Source organism: Tenrec ecaudatus, chromosome 1 (assembly GCF_050624435.1).
Source record: "Tenrec ecaudatus isolate mTenEca1 chromosome 1, mTenEca1.hap1, whole genome shotgun sequence".
Classification (NCBI taxonomy): Eukaryota; Metazoa; Chordata; class Mammalia; order Afrosoricida; family Tenrecidae; genus Tenrec; species Tenrec ecaudatus.
This window is the reverse complement of record NC_134530.1, coordinates 316,622,960-316,643,720: the sequence shown is the minus strand read 5'-3', so window position 1 is coordinate 316,643,720 and position 20,761 is coordinate 316,622,960. Positions and strand designations below refer to the sequence as shown.

The following is a 20,761-nucleotide window of genomic DNA, read 5'->3' as shown; positions in this document are numbered from 1 at the left end:
GACACAATCGACTGCCAGATGAGTGAACAAACCTATCCTGGAAAATGGACACCAAGGAAATTCCTTAGAAATCAGGATGACAAGACTTCATCCCACTTACTTTGACCATTTTATCAGACTTGTTCTTCAGAACATATTACCATCATGGTTGGTAAAGTAGAGGGTCAGCAAATAGAGGAAGATCCTCAGTGGAATGAGGTGACACAGTGGATGCAGTAATGACCTCACAGCAGAGCAACTGTTGTGAGGATGGGGCAGGACAGACAATTTCTTTTGTTCTGTTGTATTTAAAAGTCTGGCAGTTCAAGCCCACCAGCTGTCTCATGTGAGGGAGTTGCGATTTCTGAATCCCGTGAGTTAGAGTTTGGGGAACCCTGTATTGAGTACAGCTTGAATCCATAGCCACGTGTTTGGTTTGGTTTGTTTGGTAAACAACAACAATGGTTCCCACATTCATATAACCCTCGTTTTCTCTACATTTAAAAGAAACCTTCTGTCAGAAATTTGTCTTGCCTCCCTCTGTCCCTTTAGGGCTCATAGTACCAGATTCACTATTTGATGAGATGACTGAATTATGAGAAATATGTCTTGTTTGTTTCTGCTCGATGACCACTGTCTTTATCCTGACTATAGCAGTCATTATTCAAAGGTAATGTTATGTGAAACGCCGCGTGTAGAGGAGGAAGCAGCTCAGTCCAGTTAGATGTAGCACAAGCACGTCTTCCCAACTATCCTCTTCTCGCCTCTCCCTTCATGTCTACAGAGCACCTTGCCTGAAAACTGCACCTTGATATTTTGAGTTTGTTAATGTATGTCACTATCAAGCAGGAAGAGTTCTTTGATGTCATATTATCGCTGACTTAGCTGAAGTATCTCATTTGCGCTTGGGAAGACCCATCAACTTTACGTGTGTGGGCTTGTGGTGAACTTTCATTTCAGACAACACATGTCCATTTCTTGACAGATTTGACTCCAGCCAATATGCTCCTTTCTGTAGGAATGACTTAGGAATGGGAAATTAATAAGTAAGTTGGAAACACAGTGGAATGCCATGTCTTCAGTAATAAAATGCGTACTGATCCCTCCACACCCCCATCTCTCTTGCATCTTCAATGAATAAGGCTGAGATATGAGAAAGTCGATATTTTACCTGAACCAGAAATGGAGGGTTGGTGGATAGCTTGGTATGGCCTAGACAATCTACCAAAATTGTTTCTGAAAGATTCTCAAGTTCTAGTGATGCAAAGCATAAGGACTTGGCGATGGATCGAACCCACTAGCAGTTTGAACCCATGAACCCCTCCGTAGGAAAGAGAACACCTAGTAATCGGCTTCTGCCCTAGAAATCCAGTGGGGCATTTCTGCCCTGTCCTATCATATCACTAGGAGTAAGAGCTTGCTCTAAGACACACAGAAACGACAGACCAATATAAGTAAAGGTAAGGCCAGGACCCTGATATTTGTTTCATTCACAATATTTCTAAAGTTTTAAAAAATTTATTTCATTGAAGTGGAAAATTGTTTTTTGTGTTTTCACTATTGAGTTAATTTATTGTGCCAACCTGGCCGATAAACATATGTGGGCTTAACTGAATAGCAGGGAGATAAATGGCTCAGTGAAGCTCGCCTTTCTAGTTCTCAGGTCTCTTGCTTTCTGATCGCTGGTCTAAGGTACAGCTGCCTTAGCCAGTTCCCTGTTTCAGCTGGCAAGACTCACTTCCTGCAAGACATCCCGAGGAGAAGCCACATGGACCTACCCCGATGCAGCCCTGGGTGCTGGAGCAGCCGTGTGGAGACCTCTGCCAGCGCTGAGATATTTAAACATTCACTGATTCGGCTTTCCTCCTGCAGTCGGCATTACTGCATGTGTTTTGTGAGATGGAGGAGGACTTTGTGCATTGATGTTGGACATATGGGTTAATGGGTAAATGTTTGACTTGTGAGCTTGGGCAGCACTGGGTTGGGATGTTTTCTTGATGCGCACTTAACCGTTACATAAAACTCTCTCTTATACACGAGTTTTTGTGGATTTGTTTCTCTAAAGTACCCAGACTAACACAACTATCCTCCAGCCAAGAAACTACGCAGCCTCCTCTTGTGAATTCCTTGGAAAATCATACGTGTGTGCCCCAAGAAAGACTCCTGACTCTCAGAGGGGATTTTAAATGAGCCCATCAGTAATGAAGCAGAGGCAGTAGCACCACAATAGTAAGAGGTGCTGGAAAGTTTCCAGCTCTCCTGAAATCCTCTATTCTATCCCAACCTGCTAGAGGAATGGGAATGTAGATGCGGCAGGGTAAAGAAAACATCATAAAAAGTGACACAGTCTCCTTTTCTATTAGGGCCTTTGAGCCAATACTCAGTTGTCTAGTAGATTCTGACCTCCGACAAGCCTAAAGGTGCAGAGAAGAAGGGTTCCTTAGGGTTTTTAAGATTGATTTTTTTTCAGAAGGCAATTTCCAGACAATCCAAGGAGCCCCTGGATGGGTTGAAACCGCTAGCTTTTCAGTTAGTAGTTGATCAGTTAACCATCCCCACCACTCAGGGATCAACAATAGGGGAGGAGAAGACAGCACGTCGATTGGCTATGAGATGAACACAGACACTAGACTGAACTCAAGTGGTTATATTTAGAGTCACTAGAACTCTATAGGATTGTTCAAGATGATGCTAAGAACATGGGACATTAGCAGAACATTTTTGAAGATCATTATCAGAAAGACACACAATTGTTTTATGATTGTATCCTACTACTTTTAGATGGTTCAGTAAACCCCAAGCTATGTGGGTTCATCACAGTTCAATAGTATTTATATTGGCTGTCATACACTGTGAAAGGGAGCTGATAATATGTGGTTGGTTTAATAAAGAAATCTGAGGATTTATTCTTCTTTGAAGCAAAGCTAGCCTGATTAGTAGTTAGCTAGATCTTGGATTCGAATAACTTGACCAATAATAATTTACTGTGATTCTAAAGTAAGCCGTTAATTGCCTTATTTGCAAGGTCAGCTTCTGTTATTTGTGAATGTTTTTCTTCTAGGAGCTTCCCAATGGTAGCCATATATTGTCTTTTCATTTCCTATTATGTGCAGACAGGAAACTTGGACAAATGGGACTTTTAGATTTTAGAGTCAGATTTTATTTTATTAGAAGAGACCCACTACACCCAAACATGCAGGAAGATGCTATAATACTACAAGACACTTGTGATGGGATTGGTTGTTAGGAATCATTTCAGACATTGCTGGGCTGGATATGGGCTCAGCAGTTGCTGTCGTAGACGATTCGGCACTTGAGGAGCTTAAGGTAGTTGTCAATCTTGTGTGAATCCCTGCGGAGGCAGTGCAGCAGGTTATAAAAAGCAAATAGACGGGATTCTTCGTCCGCCATCTGCAGAGATGGAAGTCCTGACCAGACAGAATAGACCTCGTTTTCTTTGATTCCAGGATGAACCTAGACGCCAGAAACACAGTGACTGGGCATTAGCAGGATTAGTGTGAGTTGACCTGTTTTCTTTGTAGTTGCTGAATTAAGCTTGAGTGAAAAAAATGTCCGTCAATAGCTAAAGGGATTAATAAAAGTGGTGTATCCATACAATGGGATGTTACTCAGCTATCAAAAGGAAATATTCTGATATGCACATGTGCTGTGACATGGATGAGCAACGGGAAGGAGGGAGCTCTAGACATCTCTCTAAACCACAAAGTCAGCAGTTTGAAACCATTCGCTGCCCTGCAAGAGAAAGATGAGACCTTACACTCCTGTCAATATTTACACTCTTGGAAACCCACAGTGGCAGTTCTGTGAGACTCACCCTGTCCTTTAGGGTCACTGTGAATTACAATCCACACGATGGCAACAAGTTGGGTTTGCTTTGATTCCATGTGCAAGCCTAGAATCTCAGGGGGGTTAGGGGGTGGTGGGGAGTGGGGCTTAGGGACTGAGCAAACAGCTTGGCAACTTTAGGAATGAAAAGGAATTTGGAATGTACTTATATATGAATTGTGGTTGACCTGCTTTACTGTTTACTACAGAGTAAGAATCTCTCTCTTATGCTCTCTCTACTCTAGGATTCCCTCCTAGAATTCAAAGGCTATTTATGTAGCTATTTGCAATTATTCATTTGTATATGTACATATATTTTTTCAAAGAATATCAAAGGACACAATATCCAAACACTGCAGATATTGTTGGTTTGCTTTCTGGCTCTTTGTATTGGGTGCTTGAGCATTAGGATGAAAATTTACTGTGCATTGGAAATGATATAAACAGGAATAAACAAATAAATAGTGATAAAACAGAACAGAAAATGAAGCATTATAGAAGAAATTAAATCATGACCCCAGAAAATAGGCCAACTGAAATGAAGAACACAACTTGAAAAGTTATTTTAGCTCAGACTTTCCAAGGTTAAAATGTGCTTTGTGTTTGTGTTGAATATATTCTTCTCCCATGAAAATGACAAAAATGATACATGATAACATGTACTTAGAACACAATAAGAAACATAAAATTGCCCCTGTTATTATTCCTGTAATCATATATTTTTCTTTAGATGATGCATTATTTCTGAACTTCAGAAAGCTTTTCTCTCACTAATGTTAAAATTATCCCAACTGAATAGAAACACATGCTGCAAATACGAGCTCAGTTTAAAGATGACAAATTATTTGTAGAGTTAAATATGTTTGATTCTAGGACCTCAAGACAAAAAATTACAATGAGACAACCTTCTATAAATTACAAAACAAAACAAACCTCCAAAAATAGACAGAGGGACTTTCTTCTTTTCTGGTGACCTTTTGAAACCCAGCCTTGCGGGGAATCGTCCATGTGATTCTGAAGCTCTCTTGTCCTTTCTAACTCACAATTTTTGGTGTTTAGAGAAAATGAAATTATTTGAGGGACCATTTATCTTGCTGATTCTGGTCTCTAGTGTTCTCTCCCTGAAGGATTCAAACCACCTGCCTTCAGGAAGAGACAATTCTTTGGAAAGGCAATCCTTTAATGCTTCTTATGCAACATAGGGAATGCTGTCCCTGATAGATATCACAGCAGGAGTGTAGCATTCAATTGCCACCGGCTCTACTATAGGTAGTCCACAACTTACAATAGGGTTCTGTCATTTCCATGAAGGTTAGGTAACTGCTTTGAAATGTTTTATTATTACTGCCTTTGGTTATCAGTATCTTTAAAAGAAGATCTTTATTTGCCTTTTGCGGTTTGAAATGTTATACATAAACTTACAGATATATTTTAGTATATACATAATATTAATAAGATGTACTAAAAAAGAACTTTTAAAATAAAGGACAGTCCTGTGTGCTGTTTGTCATAACTTGAATATGCCCTCAACTAGGGCCCACCTGTTCCATGGATTACTCTGCTTTCACTTTATTGAATAGCAATCTAGAATCTACAGTGCTTAAATTTCATTCTTGCACAGTGCGATCTGGAGAAGCCCATTGCCCATCACAGATTGCAACATTTCCACTGATGAGAAAATGAAGGAAGGTGTAGCTCACCTGGCCAACTATCTTCTCCATTCCCTCTAGAAGCCGTTTGTTTTGCTCCTCGATTTCAATGGCTCTGGACAGGATCGCATCGGGAGCTTCTTCCATGCCACGCACTTCGGAGACCAAATGATACAGGGGGTCGTTCCAGGAACGCAACACTTTTAGGACCAGATTCAAAAGGTCTTCATGCTACACAGTGATAAAATAAAATAAATCAGTGTGAAACTGCATGCTTACTGATATGCGAATTTGCTGAGAGAGACAGACCTAACATGTATCTTTGTTATGTCAACGTGCATGCAAACATACTTCTGTGGATAAAATGAGGTGTATACCTGTAAAATTTAAGCGATAGGAGTATTTGTTGTTGTAGGCTATCGAGTTGCTTCCAACTCACTGTGGTCCTATATGAGACAGTACAACTGCCCCCATGGAGTATTCTACGCTATAATCTTTATTGGTATTGACCGCCAGGTCTGTTCACCTGCAGAGCAGCAGTGCAGTGGGTTTGAACTGCCAACCTTTTGGTTAGCATCCAATTGTGTGACCCCTGAACCACTAGGGCTCTGGTATTGTCCCATCATTTATTAAAGTAGTAACAACATAAGAATCTGACTTTTAAAGAAATTGTTCCTTCTAAGGAGAGTTCTGATTCATAACACAAAGAATTTTGTTTTCCCTCCGAAATTCTCCTATCTGTCTGCTCAGAACATTTGTTTCTATCTATTTGTCCATGAGAAAAAACCAATGAGTTTGGTTGACACAGAGCATGTATGTGCCTGAACTACCTGATTCAGGTGAGAGAGATTCCATCACTGTCCATGAAAATGGGCCCAGATAACTTATATGAGCCATCCTCTGAGGATTCACTCATAGGAAATGAATACAATCATCTACACAGTGCTTGCTATGCTGATGTCGAAGGAGGCCTGGTGGAGTTGTGAGTCACGAGTTGGGCTGCTAACTGCAAGGCCAAGAGTTCTAAACCAGCAGCTGCTCCTCGGGAGAAGGATGAGGCTGTCTATTCCCACGAAGACTGACAGTCTCATAAGCTCACAGCTGGGCTCTGTCTTCTAGAGGTGCTATGAGCAGGCATCAACTGGCAGTGAGTTCAGAGATGCTGATCCCTTGCCCTGGTCTAGCGTTAGTGGAAAGAAATGTAAAGAAGGAGTGGATTGACACCGCACAGGAAATGTATTCAGGCCCCGTGTAAGGAAGAAAGGAGGTAGAAAAAGGTGCAGGGCAGAGAGTGAGTGGTTTTTCTGGGAGAATTATTGTATAATAATTAAGTATGAAGGTTTTGTATTGGATGGAGCCTGACTTCACTGTTGACCAACCATGTGAGTGGAGAAGTGAATTCCACAACCCCTTGGAACCTCCGTTTCCTTATCTCAGCAAGAAAAGAGTCCTTCATAATTTAGGGTGATTATGAGGATGGAACTTAGTAATGCACACAGGGTCCTTTGTAATGTGTCTGAAAATGTAGTAGCTCTCAATAAATGTTTGATTTCTCCTTGGTCCTTTTCAGTTTTCCTTTCTGTCTTCATCTTACCTCTGGCCTGATTATTATTAATGGGATTAACAAACAGAATAAATACTGGTGCTGTTAATAAAATGTTACAAGAGAGAACAGTGTGTATGTGTGGGATATATATGTAAAATGTTTGTCTTATATCATGTCAAAACCATGGCTATTGCACTAAATCAGAAGGACATTGATTATAAAGATTAAGGAAAAATGAAGTTCAGATAAATGATCAGGGTTTGATAGGTACAATTTGTTGTCATCGGGACAGAGGCAATAATTCAAGCTGTGAGAAGCAATATATATCATTCTGCAGGATTACTTTGAGAGGTGTCTTAAAATTAAGTGAATAGTGGCAGAGGAGTGAGAAGAATAATGAACTAAGGTTGCAGAGAAGTAAGCAGAACTGGAAGAGACTTTGAGTCTAGAAGGACATGGCTCAGAGTTTCATGGTCAGTAAAATTAAATGTCGTCTACGTGGGATTCATTAGTTATATGTAATACAGCACTTGAATTTCTACTGCATTTGCATTTCTCACCCTGTATACATTTTACAAACCCTGCATTCTGATGTCGACTCCAATTCACACTAAGGTTCCATGCCATCTACTATCTGAAATTCAACTATAAAGCATTGGTTCCACCCATGTTGGTTCTGTAGACAGCATAGAGATAGTCCGTTCAATGCCATGCTAGCACTTGACTGACTTTCCCCATTGTCTCAACCTCACAATGTGACATGTCTTCCACTGCTATTCTTTCTTCTCTGTTCTCTGCATACACGGTTGCCATGACCTCCTAGAGCGGCAGTAGTAAATTACAGCTGAGCAACACAGGTGCCTAGGTAAAAAGATGGAAAAGAGACTCACATGGATCTGCTGGGCTTGTTCCTTGTCTTCCGGAGTAGAGAGCGAAGAGGTATGGCAGCTGTTGATGGCCTTGGTTATGAACCCACGGCCCTGGGCATACCGTCTGTCCTAGAAACCGTCAATGAGATGCAAGAGTGGTGGTTGTTTAGACATGAAGAGATGAACCCACCAAGAAAATGTTCGTACATTTGATAGGCATCTTTCTAATTAAATGAGAGCTTCAAAACATTTAAACGAATGTCACTTTTTTACTCTTTGGAGAGGAAACACCAAAACTAGGGGGGCGGGGGGGGGAAGAAAGCCATGAATGCTTTAATTTAGTATTTAATATTTGAGCCAAATGTCATAGTGTATATATAGATAGACCTGTCTACCTACTCCATCTCTTGTTTGCAGTGGGTCAGAGTTGACACGCTTGTCTTAAGAGGCATTATACATTGATAACTTTCCTTTGATTGACCTCTGAATCCGCACACTGTGTACTGTCCCATGTTCATCCTAAGTGCTGAATACAGCTTGGTTGACTGTGACCATAAGTCAGAGGGAAGAGGACAGATGATTTTAGCAACTGATAGGACAAGAAGAAGACAAACAGTGAGCTCCTCTATTGGTGAAGAACAAAATAGCATTTAGCAAACTCTTGTGCAATTTTGAGTGATTACTGGGGGATCTAGAAGACAAGCGATGGCTAGTGACGGATGAGGACAAGAGCAAAGTCTCTAAGTGTCTAAGAATAACTGCAGGCGAACGCTGCTTTCTGTCCTCTGCGGACGCTGTTTGGTTTACTTGGAAGTAGTCTATTGCCTGCATCTCCGTTGAATGAAAAGTGCTTTCCTGACACGTTCAAAGGTTCTTCCGTCAGAAAGAGAATAATTGGTCCTACTTCTAAAGCACTTTCTGCTGCAATTAGAGACCTGAAGTACAGAAAGATTACTTTGAGCTTACACTCTTTGGGAAAATACTGGAACACCGAGAAGTTATCGACCTGTCCCATTCATTCTACTTAGCCTTTAACGGGTGCCTTCTTCCAGCCCCAAACCAGCTCCCATCTAGTTGATTCTGTGCACATCAACCCCCTGTGTCTCAGAGGGGTTTTAATGTTCTGGAGTTAGACTATGAGGCATTTCTTCCAAAATGTTCCTGGGTAGACTCGAACGCTCAACCTTCGGTTAACAGCTCAGCGCATTAAGTATCCCCACCACCCACGGTCTCCTCTTTCACCAATAGAGGAGCAAGTGGCCTTTGGAATGTGAGCCCCGAAGTTGTCTGGTTTCAGCTTGAAGCCCTTTCACTCAGGAGAAGGTTCCCCTGGGGAGGAAGTGAGAAGCTCAGGACTTACGAATTCGTTGAACATTTCTGAGGACAGATTATGGATGTAGTGAGACAGGATGACTGCTCGGTCAAACAGGTCCCGGAGAGACACCTGGCAGTTGACAGCCCCGCTGGGACAGATGGGCAGAGAGGTCACACCCTGGCACAGGAGCAGGTTCGACAGCAGCAGCAGCAGCAGCAGGAGTGACCCTGCTCAAGTAAAAACACGAGCCAGGCTGAGACAATCTATTCACCGAGAATATAAAAAGCAATCCTGTGGAAGGAAGCCTGCTTGCTCCCACGGTCTCTGGCTGCATTTTGGGGCACTCTAATAGCCGAGTAGGGCGGGTGGGGGGTGGGGGGCGTAGAGAATCAACACCTTCCACTGTGTAAATTTAGATATATAATTATATTTGCACAGAGATAAGAGTTTGAGAAGCAGGTGACTCCGTGCATTTTGGTATTGCTCCCAGAAGTGCTTCTGGACTTCGCAAACATTGGGAACTTAAATTAATTTTGAGCCCGGGGTCCAGGCCACTCTCTTCAGGTAGTAGAAAGTACGGGGAGTTTCTGAAGCATTTGCAGCACCCCGGGACGCTCCAAGAATTTGCAATCTTTTTTTTTTGTTTTAACTCTATGTTGCCCAAACCTTGAATGTTAGAAATCAAATGTGCAGGAGAGCACCCTTAGTTTGTTTATTATCATTTTTGAGGCGGAAAAAGATTATTGTGTGATTGATGGCTTATTAACCGCGAATGCGAATGGGATTCTACCTTGTAAAGGATGCTCTAGTCAGGACCTGCTAGTTTACCAGAATAATCCCATTCATTTGATTGGGCATTTTACCAAAGGTTGCTGAGATTTTTGCATTTGATTTAGCAATAACGCTGTGAGGTTCTCTGGACCTTCCGTATTACCCTCACATTCTATTGAAACAGATAGCTTCGAGAGGTTCCGGATGTCCCATTATCATGAGCAGGTGTCAAGGAGGCAGGAAGCCAACACTACAACACTACAGATTTTTCACTCTGCCTTGTCACATTCGACAGACCCATGGATCTATATATGGGGCTCAGTGTTTGCTAAGGTCACTGCCATTACTGCCCCAGAACAATACTGCCTTGGATGAGATGATAGCAGAAGGCTTAGGAGACTTGATTTTGCTATTTTTTTCTGCTATAGTTATAAACACCCACTTTCATATCTAAGATATCAACAATGTGTACCTTTAAACAGAAAGAAAGTCTATGGAGCACACAGGTTAAAATACAGTTTTACTTTCATTGAAACTACTCCAAAAGGATATCTGATATAAATCTGCGTTTATGAGAAATGAAGTCTCTAAATTTTGCCATCAGAATAAAAAGTTTTCACTAATAAATGCAGCTGGAAATGTCCAAGATAAACTGTTAAGCTAAAAATGTATGTATGAAAAAAAGGCCTAAAGACAATTTGGACAGAGTGTAACTAAATAGCCCTTTGATTGTTTAATGAAAAAATATAAAATTTAGTGAGATCATCCACAACACACCCATTAAATTTTCCCCAAACATGATACCTCTGAAAACTTTATTTGATATATGTTCTAGTCCTGTGATGTGGCTGGATGTGTCCTTTATCTACATGTGTAAATAAGAGAGTTTTATAGATAGAGAAATTAGAAGAGTAACCCCAGAGATTCATATAATGGATAGGCATTTTAAAAATTCCGAGTGCTTTTGTCTGCACATTTATCATTTAAAGCGTTGTCACAATGCAAGGTGATAAAAATAGCAGCCTATTTTTGTTTTTGATTCAGAATATAAAGTTTCTGCTTGATACTAATTTTCTTTCCTTGCCAAGGTACCACAAGAAAGTATAGGCAATTAGTTATTACCAACCTGTTTCTTGTATTGGGATGTCATTGGGGTTCAGCCAATCGACGAACTAGTATTAGAGGCATGTCTGCTATCCTTGTGCACATCCTGGCTTTAGAATTGAATGTGCTCTGTTTTGTTTTGATCAGATTGATTCAGCTTTGCCAATCCACGTAAAAACCTTGGGCACAGCATTCTATCTTCTGGAAGGGGGAACCAGTGGTCCTGTGAACTCATCTGGTCATTTTCTAGTCAAAGCGCTGTTTCCCAACGTCAGTATTTGGGTCTCTGCAAGTGTAACCCCGTCTTGTGGAGGGGTGCTATGTACCTTGTCTGAAGAATATCTGACCCCCTTGCTCCTACCCGGCAGATGCCAATTATTCCAATGGAAATGTCCTCTGGGGTGGAGCAATCACCCCTGGTTGAGAACCATGATTCTTTCTCACCATGTCCCTGTACTTCTGCTTACCCCACATTTCTAACAACTGTACACCCGATAACTTTAGCCAACACACCACTAGCTACAATTTCAAAGCAGTATTCACCCAAGGAGTATCGATAAAGCCAATGATTGGATTCACGGTTGCACATACCTTTCGGCGAGGACCCTTTGTTGTCCATTGTGGTGATGCTTGCAGGGATGACCCGTCACTGGAGAAGATCTGGACCTTCTACAGCCTTCTTGTCCCCAGGTATGGGCTTTATAAGTCTTTGGCATCTTCATGAATATATTCATCAGAGATTCCTTCCCTTAACCTGGTCATCCATTTCCGTCACTGAGATTACCCCCATAATTTCAAACATCAAATGGTATTTTATTTTGATTCATATTCAGGAAGACATACTGCCTAGGAATGAACATTCTAGGAAGGATTTTGATTAATTAGATCAAAGGGAAATGAAAGAAATGATGATGGTGAGACCTGGAGACTAGTTTATGTTGGGGGAGCAACTACAATCCTACCCCAAAAGGCCAGTACTTTGACATTTGTCATTTCTTTTCTATGCAGGTTTTAGACTACAGGGCATGCTATTTCACTTATATGATAGTTTTGTGCATCCGTCAAGGGTTAATCAAGATTCCTAAGTGAAGTTAAGATTTCAAAATGGATACCCTACAACGAGGCATAACAACCCTATGATTTCCAGTTGCCAATTAGGCTCTGATTACTTTTCCCTTGCATATTTCATATATATATTTTATATATATAGCCTTTTTTGCACATTCTTGTTTGTCTTTTTAAAAATGGACATAAATACACGATACTTATAAATTGTGTTCTTCTTTGTTAATCTCTTTTGATTTAAAAATGAAGGTAACGTTACATTTCCGTTCCTAGTTTGCAGATTAAGGAACAAGACTTAGATAAATGAAGCGATGATGCTATAGAAGAAGTAATTAGTCCACTTAGACATCAAAGGGATTATTGCCTCAAGAGAAATGGGGAAGGCTATGAGGAAGGTTGGAAAATAAATCATTGATCAAATATTGTCGTGCACCCATACTTGTTCTAGAATGAATGGATGCCACCGCTGAGTATAGAGTTTATTTTGGGCAAGTGACAGTGATTTTCAAAGGCAAACACACACACACACACACACACAGAGCACATTCACACTCATCCTGCTAGATGATGTAGTAGACCGAATCGCAAGGCAATCATTCCCGCTGTCCTAAAGGAGAAGGAGGGATAACCTGTCATTAACTTTTGATCCTCTGCCTTCTCTGACTCAGAGCCACTCTGGGCCGAAGTGACAAAAATTCATTTTTCATGGGCTGAAAAGTTCCATTCACCTTTGAAAGATTTCCTACCAGAAATGTTTATAATGAATACAGATTGAGTTATTGACGACTTTCTCTCATTTAGAGTCCAAGTGGTGGGGTCATGCAAATCAGCCAATGACCTTTAATTCTGATGTCATCTTGCATTTCCTGGAGCAAACTGTGGCTGACCTGATCGTTGAAAACCAATCACTTCTTATGCCACTGAATTTCTCTAAAATGCAGAAATTATCAAACATCATCAATTTATGTTGCAGCAAGTAAAGTTTTGATGAAGATAAGTTAGAAGACAGAAACTGAAACAACCATTACAGTAGTACATGACCAGAGAGCTGCCAGAAATGCAAGCAGGGTTTAAAAGAGGATGTGGAATGAGAGATGCCCTAACTAATGACAGAAGGATCTTGGCTGGAATCAGAGAAAACTAGAGAGATGCTTACCGATGTTTTGTGGACTATGCAAAGGTATTCACCTGCATGGACCGTAACAAACCATGAATGGCCTTGAGAAGAATGAAGATTTCAGAATACATACTTGTGTTCTTGTAGGATTTTTACATTTACTAAGAATCAGTTCTTCTAATAACACAAGAGTTGTTTAAATCAGGAAAGGAGTTGTGTCCTTTCACCATAGTTATTCAATCTGTATGTTGAGAAAATAATCCGAGAAGTTGGGATCTACAAAGAACATGGGCATCAAGATGGAGAAAGGCTCATTAACAACCAGGTATGCAGATGACACCTGGCTTGCTGAAATCAAAGAGGACTACAGCTTTCAGTTGGGATTACACCTAAACATAAGGAAAAAATGATTACAACTCGATCAATAAGCAAAATCACAATAAATTGAGAACATATTGAATTTATCAAGAAGGTGTTTTTTTCTTTCCTGGATTCACAATCAACCCCCATGACACAGCAATCAACAAATCAAATGATTGGTTACATAAGGCAACTCTACTTCGCAATATCTCTTTCAAATAATAATCATCAAAGATATCACATCAAGTATTAAGGTACAGCTGAAACCAACCATGATATGTTCAAATGCCAATATTTTCAATGCATGCAAAAGCTAGAAAATGAACGATGAAGACTGAAGAACAATTGGTCTGTTTGAATTATGATTTTGGCACACAATATTGAGATACTGTCAGCAGCCAGAAGATGAAACATGCCTTTGTTGGAAGAAGTATAGCCAGAATATGCCTTAGAGTGAAGAGCGCATACCCTAGCTTCACTTACGTTCGACATGCTCTCAGGAACGATCAGTCCCTGAAGAAGGACATCATCTTTGGTCAAGTAGAGGGGCAGAGGCAACAAAGAGAGGGCCTCAGGAAGATGGAGCTGCACAGTGGTTGTAACAATGCACTTGAACATAAGAACAATTGTGAGGATGTCACCAGCCAGGGCAGTGTTTGGTTCCAGTATACATAGGGACGTTGTAAGTCAGAACTGCCTCCCCAACACCTGAGAACAACAAAATGCTTATTTAGAGCACACATGTACTGCAACATCTATCTGATGAAACCCTCTTAGAAGGTCTCACTTATCTTACAAACACTGAAGTTAGTGAATTAAACCGTCTTCCTTGGCGCCTTGGTTGAAACAGGCCTGGATTTTGAGTCACAGGCATATCATGGGTTAGACTCCATCACTCTAAAAACTGGGTCAGGATTCCACACACATATATTCGCTCTACATTTTTACGTCTGGATTGCAAAATTCTGAATTATTAATAGAGCAGAGCAACGTGGCAGAAAAAAATTAATGCTGCCCTACATTCCCCGCTTTCCTAGAATCATGAGAATTGAATTGTCTGCCGCCAGAACTGACAACTTCATCTCTGGATTTAAGGGTTTTGCAACTTTCGTCGATAGCCAGGATAAGACAAACCTAAAAAGATCTGAGCTGTGCTTATTTAGTAAAGGCCAATGGACTCTAAAGGGGGCTGCTACTGTAAAATTGACTGTGTACTTCTCTGCAGGTCCATGACCCCACAGTTACTAACGGTCATTTCTAAATCTTGACTGCCTTACAGACAGGGCGACTCTGTCCGCTAACAGTCTCTATGCGTTAGAATGGACTTGACATCTGCGTTTTTAAGATTTTTATTTAAACCCAATGCATATTAAATCATACATTTTATTGCAACTAAACCTCATGTTTGATGTTTGTTTCTGATTGAGGCTTTACAGATCATCAGCTTTCCTACAAGACTCCAGAACCCTGATTCTTAATCCTTTGGCAGTGTGTTCCAAGCATTTAGTCTTTAAAGACAGGATTTTCTTCCACAATTTAAATAATCGAAAGGGGATATTTTACGCAAAACATTGGAGGTGTGTCTCTTTTGTCTAACGGGTATGCATGTCACTTTCATGTTACTCACAGAGTAAAACCTGCAAAAACCGGAAACTGTATAATGTAGAAACCTGCCAGAGAAGTCAAAGGCACATACGTTCCTGAAAGAGCAATAGAAAAGTGTTAGGCTGCACTTCATCAGAGGCGGAAAATGGTGTGCTACCTGGAAGAGTCTTGTCAAGTTGCAACTCTCGTTGTTATCGATTTCCATGTCTGCTTTTGCAGGCCTCCTTTTTTTAATCAAACTAAAAAAAAAGGATAACAATTATCTAGTTTAATTTTAGTCAAATCTGCATTCTACCCAGTTCAGAATAACAAAGACGCTTACTGAGAATGGCCTTTTCCTATTTGTTTCATATCTATATATATCTCCATCTATCATCTATAGCTATATCTATCATCTATATCCACATCCATATCTATATCTATCTATCTATCTTTATTCCTATTTCTATCTCTAATCTATATCTAATCTTGTGAGTGTTGGAAGAGTTATGAGTTGGTGATGGCTTTCTGTGGAGTAACGGAGTAAATAGCTTATAGGATGCTGAAGTCTCTATGTTCTTTTCAAAATCAATAAGACATTTTACTATCTTGTGGACATAATTCTATTAGTTAATATCGAATGATATCAGGTTCACTTTTATTCCTATTTAGGAACAGTTTGTATTTTTTTACATTCTACCTATTTATAAGTTTGTAATCAGCTTGTCTTTTCCTTCATAATTAACACCCACACACAATTCAATGTGCTTTATGTAACTTGAAAGGAATCTACTATAATATATAATGAATACCAAGGGATCACGGGAACTAAGGGGTTTAAAAAATCTTCAGAATGAACGACTAGTTGTTGCTATTGGATATATCAAGTTGGTTTCGACTCATGCTGTGTACAACAGAACTAAACACTGCTCAATCCTGCTCCACCCTCAACTCCTGGCCATATTTAAGCCCCTTGTTGCAATTCCTGTGTTAATCCATCTTGTTGACGGTCTTCCTTTATTTTTCCCTAACCCTCTATTTTATCCAACATGATGTCCTTCCCCAGGGTTGGTTCCTGGGGAAGAAACACATCAGGAAAACCTTTCTATATAACAAGTAATACATCATCTCTAAGACAATTTATAAAATACGTAATGTTTATCAATATAACAATTTCAAATCGTTATTTTGCAAACCTTACATGAAAATACAAGATAGGATACGTGTTGCTTTCAATGTAAAGTAATGGGTATGGGAGGCTCACATTAGAGAAAGAATCCATCACAATGGTGCTTCCTTGAACAGCGCTAGTTCACGATGGACAAATACAACGACTCTCAAGGTCTTCAGGGAGAGGAAGATGAGGCAGACTGTCTCCGTATTATATTATATTGTAAAATGATATCATCTGTTATAAGAACATAGTAGTTTAACCAGAGGAGCCCTAGGAGGCAGTCTACTTTGTCCTTTACAGTCATTTTGAGTTAGAATGCACTTGGCCAACAGTGTTCAGTTGGGGGTATGTGTATTTTAACTTTTAATTTACGTCAACTTAATGCACGTTCAGTCATACATTTTAGTTCCCCTAAATTCCACGTTTAATGTTTGTTTTGGGTTGCGACTTTACAGATTGTCAACTTCCCTAAGTGCTTCCAGAACTCATATTCTTAATCTTTTGGCAGTGTGTTGAAGGCATTCAATCTTTAAAGCCCAACAAACAAAAAACTTTGTGGAAGCATTTCAAAATTTCCCTTGTGATGGTGCTGTTGTGGTTGCTTGTGGATGCATAACTAAAATAGCAGCTCTCTCCTCTGACCGTGTTCTGAGTTTTGCGTGCCAGCTTGTCCTATGAGTTTCTTGCCAAATACTTATTTTGAACCATCAATACCGTTGGGCACATTAAGGACCCAATGTATGACAAAGCCAAATTTTAAGGTGACATGTCCAGAGCCTTTACAGACTTACTCTTTGAGATTAATTTATTTGGAGAGAAATCACCAAATATTTGACCGTAGGCAGTCTTTGATACTACATCCAGGACGGGGTTTTGAAGAATTCATAGACAATTAGAACTGAAAGACAATGGAATTTTCCAGGTGTTTTTGTAGCATTCCTCCTATGTCTGTATAGGATTGCATGGGTGTACAAAGAATCCTTTACTAAACTCACTTTAGTTAACTCCTGGATATCAACGACTATATTAAGCTAGTGTGGTGACGTGCAATTTCCAAGCATGACTTTTCTATCTATGTCTCTACAGTCCCCACCAAGTGATTGGGTGGGCCCATAAAAATAGAGTATGTAAGAAACACACACAGAGGGGATTGCTCAATTTTACTTGTTACTCCCCCTGCTATAAAAATTAGCCATCTTTGAAGCAAAATCAGAAAGAATTCACAGGACCATCAAGGAAGAAGAACCACCCATAAAATGTATTGGCAATCTCTGGTGTAGAGGGTATAGGTTGGGCTGCAAGCCACATGGTGGGCAGTACAAAACCACCAACACCTCCTGGGAGAAAGACTGAGCTTTTTGTACCTGTAAGTAGTGAATAGTCGAAGAAGCCCACAGAGGGGTCGCCATGAGTCAACATCGGCTCAATGGCAGTGGGATTAGTTTTGGTTTGGTTCCAAGTATCAGAAGTCAAGACCAAAGGCACCAGAGAAAGCAGCAAAGAGGCCATAAGACAAATCAGAGTAGAGCTGAGTGAGACTGAAACAGAACAGCAGCGGATGGGTTTCCCTGGAGCCAGACATCGAGGATCAAGTGGCTGAGAGGCTAAGGACCAGAGCAGTGGTTCTCACCCTTCCTCATGCTGCAACCCTGCAATCCAGTTTCTCGTGTTCTGGTGACCCCCAGCCAATAAATTATTTTCGTTGTTACTTCATAACTGTAATTTTGCTCCTGTTATGAATCTTCATGTAAACCTCTGATATGCAGGAGGTATTTTCATTTTTACAAATTGAACATAATTAAACATAATTAAAAGTGATTAATCACAAATAATACGTGATTATGTATTATTAAATGCTTATAGGTGTTCTGATAATCTTAGGTGACCCCTGTGAAAGTGTCAGTCATCCCCCAGGGTGTCACGACCCACAGGTTGAGAACCACTGGCCTAGAGGGAGATGCAGCTGCTATACGAGGAGAGGTGTGGCTGTGGAACCACGCTTCTATCCTTCAGGTTATCTGATCTGGTTCACTTCCCTAATAAAGCTCCTTAATCTTGAAGGATTGTCTGTGTGTTCTGTGTGGTCATTGCAACAGATATGGGCAACGGTGGGAGGAACGGACAGTGTGAGCACAGGGTTAAGGAGGATGGAGGGCGGTCGCGTGTCTGACCTCTGCCTCATGGTGATAGACCTTGGGCTAGTGAGGAGTTGGATTCTCCTTGTCCTTTGTGTAGCCAGTGGTGATCAAATGTACCCTCCCTGATGTTTTCACAGCTAGGAAGAAACTTTGCACACTATGAATAAATAAGAAAGACTATATATATTTATATATGTGTGTGTATGGGGTCAATGTAGGTTAGAATTTCCTCAATGGCCGTGAGTTTGGATTTGACTTTTTATATAAAATCTTCGTATTATTTATATAATGTTTGCACATTAGAAAATGGAACTCAGAGCTATCCCTATTTCCAGGCAGGATTTTCCCTGCTATAATCACTACTAACCTAAGGGACCCCTGGTGGCATTGTGGATGAAGCATTGCACTGCTAACCATGAAGTGGGTGATTCAAAGCCAGGAGTCATTCTGGTGGGGGGGGGGGAGTTGAGCCTGTCTGCTCCCTAAAGATGCACAGAATCAGAACCCCTATGGGGCAATTCTGCTTCATTTTATGAGCTGTGCATTAGAAGCAAGTAGAGGTCAGGGGGTGGGGTATACACTACCACTCTCTCATTGTCGGTGTCTGGTGGGTTTGACCTGCTGCTGAGATTTCACCTATCGACCAAATGCTTAACCACTGCACCCGGAGGTCTCCTGTAACATGTGCAGGTACCAACACAGATCAGAAACTGTTCACAGGAGACCACGTTCCCAGAGTCTTCCCTTTCAATTGCATTCAGCAACTCCAGTGGAGGGGCCAGAGCAGTCAAGGGGAGTAAAGGTCAGGGGAACAAAGCTATATTGATCTCTAGAGAAGTAGTTCAGTATTTTAACTTGCAGGTCCATATATGTGTTTCCACACTCTCAGCCCTGCTGTCCCCACTGTCAAAAGTTAGAATATACCCAAAGAACTCACCTTGAGAAGGAGGGGAAATTCTCCAGAGGAAGTATATGCCAATTCCAGTCAGATCCCTTCCATCCTCCAATACATCCATCTAATAGAATCCATCTAAAATATCTTAGTTATGCTATTTCTGTTGACCTTTCTCCCCACTTAGTATGCAATATGTCTTACTAATGAAATATATGCAATAAAATAGAAACAACTCAAATTAATTTCCATTATGCCCATTCCAACTCATAACCACACTACAGGACAGGTCGAACCACACCTGTGGGTTTCTGAGATTGGAATTCTTTACAGGAGTAGAAAGTCTTATCGCTCCCTCACAGAGGGGCTGATGATATCCAGTGATTGATTAAAGCAACCCCTGCTTCATAAAGTTCTTTCTCATTTGGAGCTGACTGAAAAGGACGTGAACATAAAAAAAGCAAGAACAGATTCTGGAGTGGAATGATCTTTGGTCAAAGGATTTAAAATATATATCAAATTATATATATATCATTATATAATCTGTAATATAATCCTATAATATATTCTGTCTAGTATGTAGTAGAGTGATATATAAAATTATAGATATCACATAACATTTAAATGACAGGAGGAAAGTAGAGGCATCAGGATATTAAGAGGCCATCTGAGGTAAGGCAGCTCACAGAATCTTTAATCATCCTAATTATAATGAAATGAACAAGAAATGAGCTTTGCATAGAGAGGATGGAGGGTCACCCCCACCATTAGACACGAAGTCTCCTCATTGACACACAGTGCTACAGGGGACAGTACTGGAGACACAGTGCGTGAATTGTGCCCTGTCTGACATCTCCCCTCCCATACACACACACTGGGGTGAAACACACATGGAGTGCAAAAGAACAGCAAGGGGAGCAAAGCAGGGAATCCCCAGGGGAATCCTGAAAATAGACTGTGGACTTAGGGGCAGGGCTTGGCACCTCATCAGACTCAATGGAAAACATGCAAAGGGTCAACAGACAGACCTGGAACTATTTATAGGCTTTTATTTTTCTTTGCCTATGTAAGATAGATAGCATAAACAATACTGAGGAGACAACAAAGGAATGGCGGTTTGGGGGGACGTGGGAGAGGGAGATATGGGGGACAAGAAGGGGGGCAACAAGCGTAGAGAAAAAGGAACAGTATGAGGTCTGTAATCAATGGTGAGGAGGGTGTAGAATACCTGGTGTGGTTTCATCAAGAGCACTTTAGCCCAGAGGAATTACGGAGAACAAAATGGACACAGAGCATGATAGTGGGGCGGGAGGAAAGTAAAAGGAAACAGAGGAAAGAGCTAGGAGGCAAAA

General features: G+C 40.7%; 1 protein-coding gene across 1 annotated transcript; it reads right to left on the bottom strand.

Moving 5' to 3' along the window:
* Positions 1 to 3,261: 3,261 nt before the first annotated feature.
* Positions 3,262 to 11,698, bottom strand: PRL (prolactin). The gene is made up of 5 exons (XM_075540743.1): positions 11,671 to 11,698; positions 9,250 to 9,431; positions 7,911 to 8,018; positions 5,526 to 5,705; positions 3,262 to 3,453 (listed from the first exon to the last, which is right to left on the bottom strand). The coding sequence occupies exons 1-5, from the start codon at positions 11,696 to 11,698 to the stop codon at positions 3,262 to 3,264; spliced, it is 690 nt and encodes a 229-aa protein (XP_075396858.1).
* Positions 11,699 to 20,761: the final 9,063 nt, after the last annotated feature.

Coding starts and splice junctions, on each gene's coding strand:
- PRL (XM_075540743.1), bottom strand. CDS start 11,698: ATGGACAACAAAGGGTCCTCGCCGAAAG. Junction 5,706..7,910: donor AACAAGCCCAGCAGATCCAT/GTGAGTCTCTTT, acceptor ATCACTGTGTAG/CATGAAGACCTTTTGAATCT. Junction 3,454..5,525: donor TGGAGAAGATAGTTGGCCAG/GTGAGCTACACC, acceptor TCTGGCGTCTAG/GTTCATCCTGGAATCAAAGA.